At 54.1% G+C, this 15,086-nt stretch overlaps 1 protein-coding gene across 1 annotated transcript; it reads right to left on the minus strand.

The window, feature by feature from the left end:
* Positions 1–1,987: 1,987 nt before the first annotated feature.
* On the minus strand, positions 1,988–7,969 carry LOC123346146 (C-type lectin domain family 2 member D-like). Its single transcript, XM_044983381.1, has 5 exons — positions 7,566–7,969; positions 6,869–6,955; positions 3,540–3,724; positions 2,675–2,778; positions 1,988–2,215 (listed from the first exon to the last, which is right to left on the minus strand). The coding sequence occupies exons 1-5, from the start codon at positions 7,666–7,668 to the stop codon at positions 2,086–2,088; spliced, it is 609 nt and encodes a 202-aa protein (XP_044839316.1). The 5' UTR covers positions 7,669–7,969; the 3' UTR covers positions 1,988–2,085.
* Positions 7,970–15,086: the final 7,117 nt, after the last annotated feature.

The raw sequence follows: 15,086 nt of genomic DNA on the forward strand, positions 1-15,086 counted from the left end.
ACCAACCAACAATCTAGTGCAGAGGTTCTCAAACTGTGGTCCATAGGTCACCAGTGGTCCACAAGCTCCATTCAGGTGGTCCTCAGATAGTTCCCTCTAACCTGCATGCCTGGGCGGCTGCACACAAGAAAATGAAGGATCAGCCACCTAATTAATAGAGCCACGCAGGTGTGGCTCCACTAATTAGGTGCCTGGACCCTGGAGAAGACGCACATGTAAGCTGAGGTGGTGGCCGGGGGGGGGGGGAGAATACGGAGTAGGTGGGAGGGTACAGTGGGTTGAGAAGGGGGGGGGATTTGGGATGTGCAGGGCTGTGGTGGCCAGAGAAAGAGGCAATTTTCTCCAGTTCCAGGGCTGCCAGGGAGAGAGAGCGCGCCTACTTCCCAGACCCAGCTTGGGGGCTGCTGTGGCAGGGGAGAACACACACACACACACACACACACCAGCCCCAGCCCCAGCCCCAGCGAGGGATAGAGGGAGACACCCTCCCCCTTCCCAGTTCTAGCTCGGGGGCTGCTGCGGTGGAGGGAAAGAGGGCACATCCATCACATTAGAAAGGTTAAGACTAGTGATATTAAAATAGGAGTTGTGTACTTTTATTTGTAGAACAAAAAAATGTTAATTATTAAGGGTTTTTTTAATATAGCACTTGTATCCAAAGTGCTTTACAATAGTTAGCTAATGGTACAAACAACATCTGGAAAGATCATTAAGTGGCCCACCGAAACCCTCAGCAATTTTCAAGTGATCAGCAAAAAAAAAGTTTGAGAACCACTGATCTAGTGTAAATTCAGGCACTGTAACACAGCCTAACCATGGAGTCCCCTTGTGTACTCTGATCTGTCTCGCCACTCAGGTGAGCCTGCCTTTGTGACAGATGGGTCCTTACAGCCAGAATCACTGCAATATTCAGGTTACTCCCCATCCAAAAAGCACTTATCTTAGATGTAATTGACCTGGGTATCAGACCAAAGACAAAGTTTGTATCAAGTTTATTATAGGACAATGTATCAAAAAGAGGATTTATTTACACACACATTATATATATATATATACACACACACACACACACACATATACACACACACACACACATATACACACACACACACCTAAACTAGAATCTTAAGTTTCACAAGGTAACAACCATCTATAGCAGTGATGCTCAATGATTCAGAAGCCAAATTAGCGACCAACATTACCCAAAAGAGCCACAGTAGCATGAATGCATTGTTTATTCACTATAGTACTATCCATATTTAAACAGGGACTCCAAGCAGCACAGAGATCAGTATAGTTATTTCTTGTTCGGGGTTTGTATTCCACCCTCTCCCTTGTGCTCTGAGCTGCTGGAGATCAGCACTTCACACTGCTTAATGCCTCTCTCCACTCTGGCGAGTTACAGTCAGAGGCTCCCAGTATAAACGCTCCAATATCGCCTTACGATGTGGGATACGACTGTCAGAAGTGAATTAACACTGCAGCCGCACACAAGCATTCAATAAAGTCTAAGCAGATTCTTATAATGTTAATACCCATTTTAACACAGGTGAGCCAGCCTGACCCCAGCTGGGTATTTCTCAGTGTCCTACTGAGACATGGGGACTTTGGCGTGTGTGTGTGTGCGTGTGTGCGTGTGTGCGTGCGCGTGTGTCACACCTACCCACTCCCTGCCCTCTAACCCACTGGGCTCCAGGAAGGGAGTGAGCAGAGGTCTCTCTCCCCTTACTCCTACATACCAGGTACTAGGTGTCCCTTGAGTAAGACTGCGAGTCTTTCACAGAGGTCATGGAAATCACAGATTGTGACTTTCCATGATTCTGCAGTGGCCCGGTGCAGCTGACCCCAGGGCCACCCGAGCAGCTCCGGGGCCAGCCGCACCAGCCACTGCTCAGGCAGCCCCAGGCAAACGCTTCAGGAGCAGTAGCTGGGCCCCTAGATGCACCCCCAGCAAATATTTGAAAAGGTTACATAGATAATTGTCTTTCGTGCTCAGAGCAATCCCTGTTATTCCGGAATTTGTCAGCTGCGATGGTCAGAGATCACAGCCAGGTTTTTCCAGGGCTAATTTCCACAATACCCTTATCAGCCCCCTTTCGCCTTTGTAAACGGATCAGGATTGGTGCAGATCCAGTGTCTCTCGCTGGTGCACCGCAAGCTGCTGACCCCATTCTCAGTCAGATACGCGCAGTCACCATCTGCTGTTATCGGAAACCTGCAAGACAGAACCCAGGGAGCTGGTGTCAGGCAGTAGTTGGGCGTTTCCCATCAGTCACAGACAGGGGGAGACACTCGCACAGTGCAGGGAGCTGCTGCACTCACAGCCCCTCACGATTCCCCCTCCTGCACCAGCCACAGGCCCCCCACCCCGATTCCCCCTCCTGCACCAGCCACAGGCCCCCACCCCCCACCCCCAACACCACGGGGCAGCGCGAAAGGGAGCAGTGGGGTAGCAGGGCCAGGAGGAGAAGTTCTAAGATCAACTGGCCTCCATGGAGCATTTATGCTGGGTGGATATTTTAACCCCAGTTCCTGCTCCCCCCACCCCCAGCTGGGTTTGGATGGGCCTCTGCAGGCCCAACCACCCAGTCTGCTCCGGGGGAGATTCCAGGTGAGTGTCAGCATAAGGAGCGGCAGTAACACCACACAGAAGAGCTGGATCAAAAAGACTCACAGGTGGTTGAATTCGGTGCCATTGACCCATTTCCAGGGCTGCCCCGGGTCCCTCTGGAGGCCAATCCAGTGGTCAAATTTGCCTTTATAGCGCAGCAGGAAAGCCTAAAAACAGCAAAGGGAGGGGTGGTGTCAGAGCCCCGGCCCTGCTGCTCCCCCAGGCTCCGGGCAGGGAATCCCAGGTGTACACGGAAGGGCTCTGAGTGTTTCCAGGGGGTGGCAGGGGATTTTCTCCTCCCTCTTGCCCAGCTCTGGGTAATTCAGTATTAACCCTTCCCCCAAACCCAGCTCCCCTCACCCCAATCTGCCCTGGGCTGGGGCAGCTCTTGGATGCTGCTGGGTCTAAGCTGCCCCCACCCCCCTCCATGCAAGGCCAGGTTCTGGGTGAAAGCTGCATCTTACAGGGCAGCTGAGCTCCCCTCACCATGGCAGGGGAGGGGGAAGGAAAGAGCCCAGCTGATCTGAATAGGAGATGCTGGAAGAGGCCAGGGATGAGAAAAGCCTCCCCACACCCGCACCATCCAGCTGCCCTTTCACCTACCCAGGAGGAGCACTGGCTCGCCAAGTCAAACTGGGATCTCAGTCCCCCTCCAGCCCAACAGACACCTGAGCCAGCCCAGCCCTAGAGAGGGACAGTCTCCTACTGGGAGGGCTGAGAGTGGGTGATCCCCACAGTCACACTGACACTAGAGGAGCCCCGGATCTAGCCAGGCCTGGCATTCAGCAGCTGGAAGTCCATTCGCTCCGGCCTCCCAGCACGAGAGGGCTCAGAGCTGCTCCTCGCCCTGCAGGGGCAGAGCCCAGGTCCTACTGCAGCAGCAGCTGCTGTGCCAAGGCCAGGCCATTGCCATGAGAATCTCTCTCACCAGGTCCTGCTGGGTGTCGATCGCAGCCAGGGAGGCACCAAGGGAAAAGCAGTTGCTCCGGCTGTAGGTCCAGTTCCCTTTGGCCTCAGAGAAATAGTAGCATTTCCCTCGGTACCCGATCCAGCCGTCTGGGCATGCAGGGCACATGGGGCTGAGAACAGCTGAAGAACGCTCAGATAACAACACTGAAATGAGACAGTAACACATGGTGTAAGAGGGAACCTGCCCATCTGGCAGAAGAAATGAGCCCCCCGACATCCCAGGCTTTGAGACTCCCCTGACAGCTGCTGGGAGGCTGCTCAGGAGCCAGGAGGACACTGGGAATCCAGAACCAGAGAGGGATTATCTAAGCCCAGTTTCACTGGGCCACTGTCTCGGGTTCATGTTCATTAGGGATGCAGCTGACAAACAGCCGTGATTTAAAGCACAGAACCAGGCCGAAACTCAGTGTTAGAGCAGGGGGTGGGCAGAAGAGTGATACTGGGTAAGAAGTTGAGTTCAGCAGGATTTGCCAGGACTGTTACCCTGAGGAGCTCTGCTAGCCTGGGCCACTGTCCCCATCCCCCTGCTCTGTGCTTGGCTTCCCCGGAGAGGCAGGTTGAGATGAAGATGGGAACAAACACCCTTCCCTTCAGGAGACTGAACGCCCGCTGCCCGGGCCCATCCAGCACATCCAGACACAGTGCGATGGAGATGCTTGTTGTGATACGTTTGCCTGGCAGGAAGGATTCCTGTGACACTCCCAGCCTTGGGGGAACTAACACAGCTCAGAGCTTTTCATCCCAAGCACAAGAGCAACATCCACATGATCAACAGAGCAATAAAAGGCAGGTGAACAACTGAGAGGGAAGTGAAGCAACTTTCAGTCAGGAACATGAAATGGCCACAAGGTGGAACCAGAACTCCAGCAATAGAAAGGGCCTGTGACACTGACTGGCCAGTTGCAACTTAATGCACTTCTGTAGAGATATTTCTCCTTCCAAATACAGCAGCTGGAAGGAAACTCACTAGACTAATTCTAGGGGAATTCTGCATCACTACACATGTGCAGAATTTATGTCCCCTGCAGATTTCTTTGCTTCCCTGCAGAAAAATGACTTTTGCAGCTTCCCTTTGCCTTCCTGTCAAAGTGGTCACATGCCCCCCAGCAGAGCAGGTGCATTGTTTCAGGTGCCAGGAGCAGCCAATGGAGAGAGAAATCACTGGGGAGGGTGGAGATGCCCTGACCAGTGGCTCCTACCCTATAGCAGGCTCAGCTGCTAATCCCAGATGGGCTGGGGAGGATGGAACTTCCTCTTCCCCTGCAAGGAGTGGCCAGGGCTGGGTCAGACCCTCCCCCAGAAACCTCTCCCGCTGCACGATGCTCCACCCTCATCCCACTTCCTGCCCCCATTGCTCCTCAGCTGTGGCAGGGAGGGGATCACTGTTAAGGGAGCAGCTCCCCTGTACATCCAGACCCACATCATACCCAGATCACCCCTCCACCCAGAACCTCAATAAGCCCCCAGAATCCTAACCCACACCCCAACAAATCTTGCATCCTGGAACCTCCACCAAGCCACCCACACCCAGATTTGTCCCACATAGAACCCTAACACCCCACACCAAGTTCCTCCACACTTGGATCCTGCTGGGCTGAGCCTGCTCACCCACACCTGGCGCAGAAGGGCAGCAGCAGTGGGGGTCACCTATAACTCACCACAAAGCTATTGGCAAGGTCAGTGCAGTAGGTGAATAGGGATCTGGGGCAAAAATCAGTACTTCGTCCTGCTAGTGAAGGCAGGGGGCTGGACTCAATGACCTTTCGAGGTCCCTTCTAGTTCTAGGAGATAAGTAATAATTGGAGATGTACCAATTACCTTACTGCCCCCAGTCACAGCTACTTGCTCTCAGCCTTAGCTGCGGCTGGGACACACCTACCTTTGGGAGAACATTAGCAGCAGAAGTTGATCAAAGAATGAGCAGGGCATGTGCCAGGCATGTATTTCCCCGGAGTTGTCATGGTGCAGTGTGCTGTGCATACTAATGCTCACACATGAACGGAGCAGGGCAGTCAGTGCATAAACTGCTGCTCTGTGTGTGATGTGTCTCATTTCAGGAAGCAACTGCAACTGGGTGGGGCACAATTTCACATCCTGTACAGAGCTGGATATGGGAATACACAGCCGCCCCCCTCTCCCCCCCCCCCCCCCCCAGAGAAAAGCTGCCAGGCCTGTGGGCCCCTTCCAGTATTGGTTAGGATGGACAGGGCACAGCAAGGAGCCTTTCAGCTCTGGGAGCCCTTGACTGGTGCCATCTGTCAAGGCCTGGTGGCTCCCTGACCCACGGGTGTAGAACCCCAAGCTCACAGATCCCACCTTACGCTGTGTGAGCCAACGCTGCCCATTGCAATAGCCGGCCAGTCCAGCAGGGAGCTGGGACTCACGGCTAGCACCAGTGTAAGGACGGGGAAGCAGTTGCACATTACACAGATGCGCTGGAGCAGCGTGTCCCGCTGTGGTAACTTACTGCAGTGCTCAGCCCCAGGGCAAGCCCCTTTCTGCACCACTGCAGCCCTTCTACATTAGCAGTTTGCACTGTATCAATGTCATTACATCAGCACAAAGGATTCCTAATACAGACACACTTGGATTCACCCTCCTGAGGCCCAGTGATCAGATCCCAGGGCAACAGATAAATCACAACCCTGACAGTCTCACAGCTCCCCTGGCCCCAGACTATTGGCAGATACAGCCGGGCTCACATTCACCATGAACAGCCGCCCTCTGCACTAGCACTCGCTGTCTGTGCAGGCGGGGGAGTCAGTAGCACTACGGGACCCTGCACAGCTGAGGTCACTAATTGGTGGGTTTCACACAGCATTAATGGAGGTTTCTGTGCTGCGTTCTACAGCTCATTTCAGTGACATGCCAGCGCCTGCCAGCCCGGCCCTGGGCACGACCCGGGGATGCAGGCAGGCCAGGCTGGTACCTCAGGGCGACATGCTGCAGGCAGAGGGCCCAGCTCATCGCTGCCCTGCACCCTGCCCTGTCAATCACCCCCACTCTGCACAGGGGTACCAGCGACTGTGCCTGGGGCCCGGCAACAGTGACTTGGGCCCCAAGTGCTCAGAGCTGGGCTGGCGGGAGCTAATGTCAGTCAGATTGTCCGACTCAGAGTGCTCAGGTGCCAGGGTCTGGGGGGAGTGGGAGGAGGGTCGTGGAGGAAAATCCCCCAGGAATCCTCTGTCCCAGGGGCAGAAGCCAGACAGGCCTGAAGGAGAGACTGACTGTGGTGGCTCCAGGGGGAATGGGATGCGCAGAGAGGGGCAGGGAGGGCTGAGAACTCACCTGCCAGGACAATAACAGTGATGATGAGACCTAAGAACACAGCGGCTGCGAGGGCGACTGCGCATTTCTTGCCATTATGACGAGGTTCTGAAACACAAAGACCCGTCAGGCCAGGCCGCGAGGACACGTCTCACTGACGGCACCAGGGCTGGAGCTGCCCTAGAACATGCCCCGTTCTGTCGATGGCTCCTCCCGTCAGACGCTCTGGGAGAGGAGCCCGGAGGCTCAGGCAGGCTGGGGCTGGCAGAACAGTCCCTCCTTCCCCTCAGCCCAGTGCCCTCCCTGGCACCCCCAGCCAGGCTGTCACGGGGCCTGGTGAGCTCAGGGGCACAGAGACAAGGACCCGCATGTTCTGGTGGCAGGAGCTCAAGCTGCCCCCCACCATCCCCACCCCCACTCTGCCCCCTGCCGAGCGCTGGCTGGGCCCACACTGCTGAGTGCACCTGTCCCCGCACACTGGGGTCTCGCACTGGCCACACACAGCAGAAGGGGGGAGGGGCCACGGCCACCGCTGTGTGTGCCAGGCAGCAGCTGTGAGCCGGGATCGGTGCCCTGAGAGCCCTTGGGGGAGACCCAGTCCCTGCTGCCCACGGACGGGGGGGTGCTGGGCACTGGCTGCTGCCACTGAGAACATGGCCCCAGGTGGGGCAGCCTCTGTCTCTGTCCAGCCTGTTCCCAGGCAGCGACGCCCCATTACCTGGCCACCATCCAGTCTCCTGGTGTCCATTGCCGTTAACTCTCCCCTGCAGCGGCTCTTCCCTCTCAGCAGCCCCAGTTGCTGGCCCCAATGTCTCTCTCATTGACACTCGGGCTACAGACGCTGCTGCAGGTGCTGGGCTGGGATCCACTCCTCTTGGGCTGACTGAGTCAATTCAGCAGCAGCAATGCCGAGCGGGGGTGGGGATCCTGGCCCTGGCTCCCCTCACTGCTCCAGACTCCCCAGCTGATCTGAAAGCTGAGACAGATCCAGCAGGACAGGTCAGGGGGGATGATTTGTGGTTTCCTCATTCCCTGCCCAGCAGCCCAACCCCTGCCAGAGGTGGTGCTATGATGATTAAACCCCCTTAAATCCCATTGGCCTCTCCACCCCCTAGGGCTTCAGAGACCTGATCTGCTATGGAAACTTCCCTGCCTTTCCCCCCTCCCCGGGATGTACCCACCTATGCAGGGGAGAGAAAAGCCCCCTCCCCAGTTCTGCACCCCCCTCCCCCTTCTTGGAAGAGAGTGAGCAGAGACTCAAAGGGGGCAGCATCCTGGCAAGTGATGGGAGGGAGGGGACTGTGATGCCCGGCCCCTAGGTGTTTCCCACCAGAGCACATGGGGAGAGGGGGCATCATTGCCCTGCAGCAACCCCAACACACTGGGGTGGGGCGGGTGCATATAGCGTGTTCTGACAGTAAACAATGCACTGCACCCACTGCAGACCCTGGCTGTGCATGTGCAGAATGTCCATGGTTTGCCTCCTACATGTACCTACTGGTGCAGCGCATCCCCTTAAGCAGCGGGGTCTTAGCCCCAAGCCTGGACTACAAGGAGCTGGGCCTGTCAGATCCTGGCATCCACATGGGAGGGGAGAATGTGGGGTGAGAAGCGTCTCTGCCTCTGTTCTCCCCCATATCCCCCTCATGTGACCGTCACACTCTCCCCCACAGAAACTTCCTCTTCTCCAGACCATGTCGCGGCAGCCTGCACGAGTCCATAGAACTTCCCATAACAATAGTGCAGAGTGTGCAGGCTCCATGCTTCTGTCAAAGATATGGCAGGCAGCAAGGAGAGCCATGCAGGTTTGTGGGATTTAGGGAAAAAAGTGCAAAAATCATGGGATACATACACAGTTATGGGACATTGAACACTGCATTATGGGAAGTTGATCCCATGCTCCCGATGCAATCCATTTGGGAAGCACCAGGTATTGCCAAAACTTCAAGGTTCAGTGCAGTTGACAGTGGCAAGTTGCACAGTGGGATTCCTACCCATGGTGCACTGCACTCTGAATACATACAAGCGCTCCTGGCGAGTACACTCACCACCGACACAAGGAGCCAAGTAGGCGCGTGCACAAGTGACATACTAGCTGTGGTGACTGCATGCCGATGTAACGTGAGTTAACGTAAGCTGGTAGGGTAGACATGGCCTTAGGTACAGTAACTCCTCACTTTAAGTCGTCCTGGTTAACATTGTTTCGTTGCTGATCAACTAGGGAACATGCTCATTTAAAGTCATGCAAGGCTCCACTCTTACCTTGTTTGGCTGCCTACTTTCTCCACAGCTGGCAGCCTCCCTACGCCCCCTCCTCCCCACAGCACCTCCTGCCCGGCAGACCCCACCCGGCTCAGCACCTTCCCTCTCCCCTCCCCCCCCGCCCACAGCAATCAGCTGGTTTGCAGCATTTTGGGGGCAGAAGGCCGGGGGGGGGGAGGGGAAGTGAGCCTGTGCACTGAGTCCTTGCTCCTCCCCCATCTCCCCTAAACACAAGCCAGCTGGATTGCCCCAGGCAGGAGGGGAGGAGCGAGGCTGCAGCATGGGAAGTAAAGAGGGAGGAGGTGGTGCGGGCGGGGGGAGGAGAACAGGCAGTTCAAGGATGAGGGGGAGTGGGTGGGCTGAGGGTTGAGCCCCCCCGCCCCTGGTGCTTGCAGAGTAGGGGAAGCTGCTGCTGCTGCGCAATGTGCTTCTCCCAGCCTACAGCACCTTCAGCCTCCTTGCCTGCCTCATCTCCAGTGCCAGTGGGCTGTTCCTGTGTGGGGTAAGGCGAGGGCACCTCCCAACTACAGTACTGTATGTTTGTAAACACACAGCACGTGCACACTACTCCCTCCCACCCCCACCCCCAGCGTAGTATTAAATTGCTTGTTTTAAATTGTTTAAAGCAGGGGTCTCAAACACGCGGCCCGCGGGCCGCATGCGGCCCGCGGAGCTCTTCCCTGTGGCCCGCGGAGCTCCCCCACCAGGGCCGGCTCTAGAGTGGGGAGCCCAGAGCCTTTTAACTCCCAGCCGCGGCTGGGAATCGGAAGGCTCCGAGCTGCCCGCCGCGGCGGGGAGCCCAGAGCCTTTTAACTCCCAGCCGCGGCTGGGAATCGGAAGGCTCCGAGCTGCCCGCCGCGGCGGGGAGCCCAGAGCCTTTTAACTCCCAGCCGCGGCTGGGAATCGGAAGGCTCCGAGCTGCCCGCCGCGGCGGGGAGCCCAGAGCCTTTTAACTCCCAGCCGCGGCTGGGAATCGGAAGGCTCCGAGCTGCCCGCCGCGGCGGGGAGCCCAGAGCCTTTTAACTCCCAGCCGCGGCTGGGAATCGGAAGGCTCCGAGCTGCCCGCCGCGGCGGGGAGCCCAGAGCCTTTTAACTCCCAGCCGCGGCTGGGAATCGGAAGGCTCCGAGCTGCCCGCCGCGGCGGGGAGCCCAGAGCCTTTTAACTCCCAGCCGCGGCTGGGAATCGGAAGGCTCCGAGCTGCCCGCCGCGGCGGGGAGCCCAGAGCCTTTTAACTCCCAGCCGCGGCTGGGAATCGGAAGGCTCCGAGCTGCCCGCCGCGGCGGGGAGCCCAGAGCCTTTTAACTCCCAGCCGCGGCTGGGAATCGGAAGGCTCCGAGCTGCCCGCCGCGGCGGGGAGCCCAGAGCCTTTTAACTCCCAGCCGCGGCTGGGAATCGGAAGGCTCCGAGCTGCCCGCCGCGGCGGGGAGCCCAGAGCCTTTTAACTCCCAGCCGCGGCTGGGAATCGGAAGGCTCCGAGCTGCCCGCGGCGGCGGGGAGCCCAGAGCCTTTTAACTCCCAGCCGCGGCTGGGAATCGGAAGGCTCCGAGCTGCCCGCGGCGGCGGGGAGCCCAGAGCCTTTTAACTCCCAGCCGCGGCTGGGAATCGGAAGGCTCCGAGCTGCCCGCGGCGGCGGGGAGCCCAGAGCCTTTTAACTCCCAGCCGCGGCTGGGAATCGGAAGGCTCCGAGCTGCCCGCGGCGGCGGGGAGCCCAGAGCCTTTTAACTCCCAGCCGCGGCTGGGAATCAGAAGGCTCCGAGCTGCCCGCCGCGGCGGGGAGCCCAGAGCCCTTTAACTCCCAGCCCCGGCAGGCTCCGAGCTGCCCGCCGCGGCGGGGAGCCCAGAGCCTTTTAACTCCCAGCCGCGGCTGGGAATCAGAAGGCTCCGAGCTGCCCGCGGCGGCGGCGGGGAGCCCAGAGCCTTTTAACTCCCAGCCGCGGCTGGGAATCAGAAGGCTCCGAGCTGCCCCCCGCGGCGGGGAGCCCAGAGCCCTTTAACTCCCAGCCGCGGCTGGGAATCAGAAGGCTCCGAGCTGCCCCCCGCGGCGGGGAGCCCAGAGCCCTTTAACTCCCAGCCGCGGCTGGGAATCAGAAGGCTCCGAGCTGCCCGCAGCGGCTGGGAATCAGAGGGCTCCTGGCGCTTCCCGCCGCCAAGCCGCCAAACAGCTGTTGGTGGTGCTTAGCACTTTCCAGGAGGGAGGGGGGAGGAGCGGGGAGCCGCGCACTTAGGGGAGGAGGTGGAGAAGAGACAGGGCAGGGGCGGAGCCTCATGGAAGGGGTGGATTGGGGGTGGGGCCAGGGGCAGCAAGGGGGCGTGTCAGTGATGCGGCCCTCGGGCCAATGCACTCGTCCTCATGCGGCCCTCGGGGTCATTTGAGTTTGAGACCCCTGGTTTAAAGCCTATATAATGCCTTTTATCTGGCAAAAAAAAGTTTCCCTGGAACCTAACCCTCCCCCACCCCCTTTACATTAATTATGAGGAAATTAGATTCACTTATCATTTCACTTAGTCACATTTTTCAGGAACAGAACTACAGCGTGAAGTAAGGAGTTACTGTATATGAATTGTTTGGAAGATGCAATAGTGATCTTCAGAGACCCTAGGAGTGAGCATACAGCCGAGGAAGCCCTTTGGGCATTGCAGCAGGGATATCCGTCTGTTGCTAAATATGCTGGGAAGTTCTACTGCTTGGTAGCAGATACTGAATGGAGCAAGGCTGTGCAGCATTAGCATGTCTGCATCAGCCTAAAAGAGGACATCTGTAGCCTATAGGACCAACCAGCTTGCTCGTGTGCATTATATATATATATAAAATAAAGTGTGTATGTATCATTTCTTATCGTTTAAGTATTTTATGCATTGTAATAGGGTTATAGATTTATATTAAAAAATAAGTTTGGTCGTAATGCAAGAGACCTACAGGCCATATCCCGTATGTTAAGCTAAGGCAAAGTTAGCATATCTATATTGTGACCTTTTACCCAGAAAAAAAGTTGACCTATATCTTGTTACCTAAACAGATAAGTATCTATGCATATGTCTAGGACCTTTATCTAGACCAAGAGACAATGGAAAAATGGCATGGGAGGGGTTTCAATGTTGTACCCACAGACTTAGGCTTCCTTGTGGTGTACCTATGTGCGTATGTACATGTCATCCATACACACAAACATACTAGCCAATGGGGTAAGTGTACCCTAACAGTTCTGTGGGCAAGGAATAAAATTTGGGCATAAGAAGAAGAATTTCTGGCACTTGCCCTATAAAAGAGGTAGCCCACCTTGCTAGAGTATTCTCTACTTTACTCTTACTTTCACTCCCTATTTTTATCTACTATGACTACTACTCTTAGTAGGCTGTACTTGTTCTTAAACTTTTAAGTTTCAAGGGAACTAGGCTAAGCTTGGTTCCCCTAAGTTTTTATTCTTAGTTTATTAGCTTTTGATTTTAACTTTAAGTTAGTCAAGTAAACCCTAAGTTAGACACTAATACTAAGCTGTCAAAACTAAGCACTGCATCCCTCGCTCAAGAATTGAGAAACCTGAACCACAAGGCTGGTCCCGTGTCTTACCACCAGGTTATCAAGGAAGGGTGTGAGTATATTAACCAAAGCTTTGTAGCATCTAATACTATATTACCAGATATATCTTTTGAATAGCAGTAATGCCATTGTAACTTTGTAACTGATTATTTTTCCATTTACTTACTATTTCATTACTTTTAATAAAGTCTTTACGACTATATCTGTCTCAATGTAAACTTCCTGTCACACCGAGGTTCCTTTGTAAATTCTGTGGAGCCTGATTCGAGACAAGAACTTTTATCTTCTAATCAGATTGGCAAGCCTAAAACCCACACTTATTAATATTAAATTAATAAACTGAATATTAGTACACTCTAAATCAGGCTACAGACTGGCGAGCCAGCTAGACGACTCAAGGAGTGTGACAGGAATTTTCAGGGATTCCAGGCATCCTTAGACCCATGAAAATCTCACCTAAGGGATAAGTAAAGAGTTAAAGTTAGAGCAAAAAATCAGTGATCTACAACCCATCCTGGACAATGATCCCTCGCTTTCACAGGCCTTGGGAGGCAGGCCAGTCCTCACCCACAGACAACCCGGCAACCTGAAGCATATTCTCACCAGTAACTGCACACCACACCGTAGTAACTCTAACCCAGGAACCAATCCATGCAACAAACCTTGATGCCAACTCTGCCTATATATCTACACCAGCGACACCATCATAGGACCTAACCAGATCAGCCACAACATCACTGATTCATTCACCTGCATGTCCACCAATGTAATATACCCCATTATGTGCCAGCAATGCCCCTCTGCTATGTACATCGGCCAAACTGGCCAGTCCCTACGGAAAAAGATAAAATGGACACAAGTCAGATATTAGGAATAGCAATATACAAAAACCTGTACAAGAACACTTCAATCTCCCCGGCCACACAATAGCAGATGTAAAGGTGGCCATCCTGCAGCAAAAAAACGTCAGGACCAGACTTCAAAGAAACTGCTGAGCTTCAGTTCATTTGCAAATTTGACACCATCAGCTCAGGATTAGCTAAAGACTGAACGGCTAGTCAATTACAAAAGCAGTTTCTCCTCCCTTGGTGTTCACCCCTCAACTGCTAGAAGAGGGCCTCATCCTCCCTGATTGAACTAACCTCGTTATCTCTAGATAGATTCTTGCCTGCATATTTATACCTGCCACTGGAAATTTCCATTACATGCATGTGACGGAGTGTTCACCCACAAAAGCTTATGTTCCAATATGTCTGTTAGTCTATAAGGTGCCACAAGGCTGTTGCTTTTTACTGATCAAGATTAACACGACTACCCCTCTGATACAGAGCAAAAAACTGTGTCTCAACTCAGTCACAGGAAGTCAATTTCCTGTGACTATCTTGGCAGCAGTCTCAGAAGTTTTTTAGCAGCAAAGATCCAGACTAACACAGCTACCCCCCTCTGATACTGTTCAGTATTGTCTCTTAAAGTTTTAACTTGAGGTTTTAAATTTAATCTTGCAAGATAAGTAAGTAATAGTAATGTTATTTAAAAAGTGATACATGTGTGTAAGGGGCTGTGTTAAAAGTTGAAGTTACTGAATGGTACCAATAAGATATAAGCAGTAGCATCAGGCCTGATGACCCACACTAGTGGTGGCGGGGGAATTAATAAATCTATGTATTAATTGCAGCCAAAAGGCCTCAATAACTCAGAACTTGTACAGTTCTTCAGTCCCCACAACTCTCCTGGGCTCCTCCTCTAATCCGTCTGCCTCAGTAACCCCAGAGTTTGGCAGGTCCCGACAGAGCAAAAAAGCCTCTTGATCAGCATCGAGGGAAGAGAGGAGAACATGCCCCCACCCCTCCATCATTTACTTGGGACTTACTGAAGTAGGTGTAAACACTGGTTTGGGGTATTGTTTCCTGTTTCCGTGATGGAACGCCTTCAGTTACAGAGTAAAAACAGCAGAGTGTTTGTTCATTATAGTTTGCTACACAAGACAGTTTTAGAATTCAAATGAGTTCTATGTTACATGTTAAGGTGAGTGGAGCAAGGGCAAAAGTAAAGCCTGCTGAAGTTGCCTGCAGTATAACTTTTGGAGGAGAAAAAAAAAAAAAAAAAAAAAACACTGCCAGAAAATATATTCAGCAACATGAAAAAGGTTTAGAACAGCTGAGGAACAAGATAATCTCTAAGCATTGTAACCCATGGGGTTTTATGAGAAATGTATTTAATGTAGAAACAGAGTGTGACGAAGTGGGGCTGTTCTTAATGTTTCCTCTGAATACTGTGTGGATGCCTCAGTTTCTGGCCAACACAGTCTCCGTGGCAACTAATGGCCCAGGCCCTTCCCTCCTGCAAGGGGATGCTAAAGGTGTGGGAGAAGAAAGATCAGGTGACCTCCTGGCCCGGGAAAGAGACAAAGACCAGAAAGGAGGGGCTGGAGGGGGTTT

Source organism: Mauremys mutica, chromosome 12 (assembly GCF_020497125.1).
Source record: "Mauremys mutica isolate MM-2020 ecotype Southern chromosome 12, ASM2049712v1, whole genome shotgun sequence".
Classification (NCBI taxonomy): domain Eukaryota; kingdom Metazoa; phylum Chordata; order Testudines; family Geoemydidae; genus Mauremys; species Mauremys mutica.

Bases quoted from the DNA above. Each gene is read 5' to 3' on its own strand.
- LOC123346146 (XM_044983381.1), bottom strand. From the start codon at position 7,668: ATGAGAGAGACATTGGGGCCAGCAACTGGGGCTGCTGAGAGGGAAGAG. The intron at 6,956-7,565 runs GTAATGGGGCGT...TTTGTGTTTCAG, and splicing joins GGAGACTGGATGGTGGCCAG to AACCTCGTCATAATGGCAAG. The intron at 2,216-2,674 runs GTGAGTCTTTTT...TCTGTCTTGCAG, and splicing joins GGCACCGAATTCAACCACCT to GTTTCCGATAACAGCAGATG.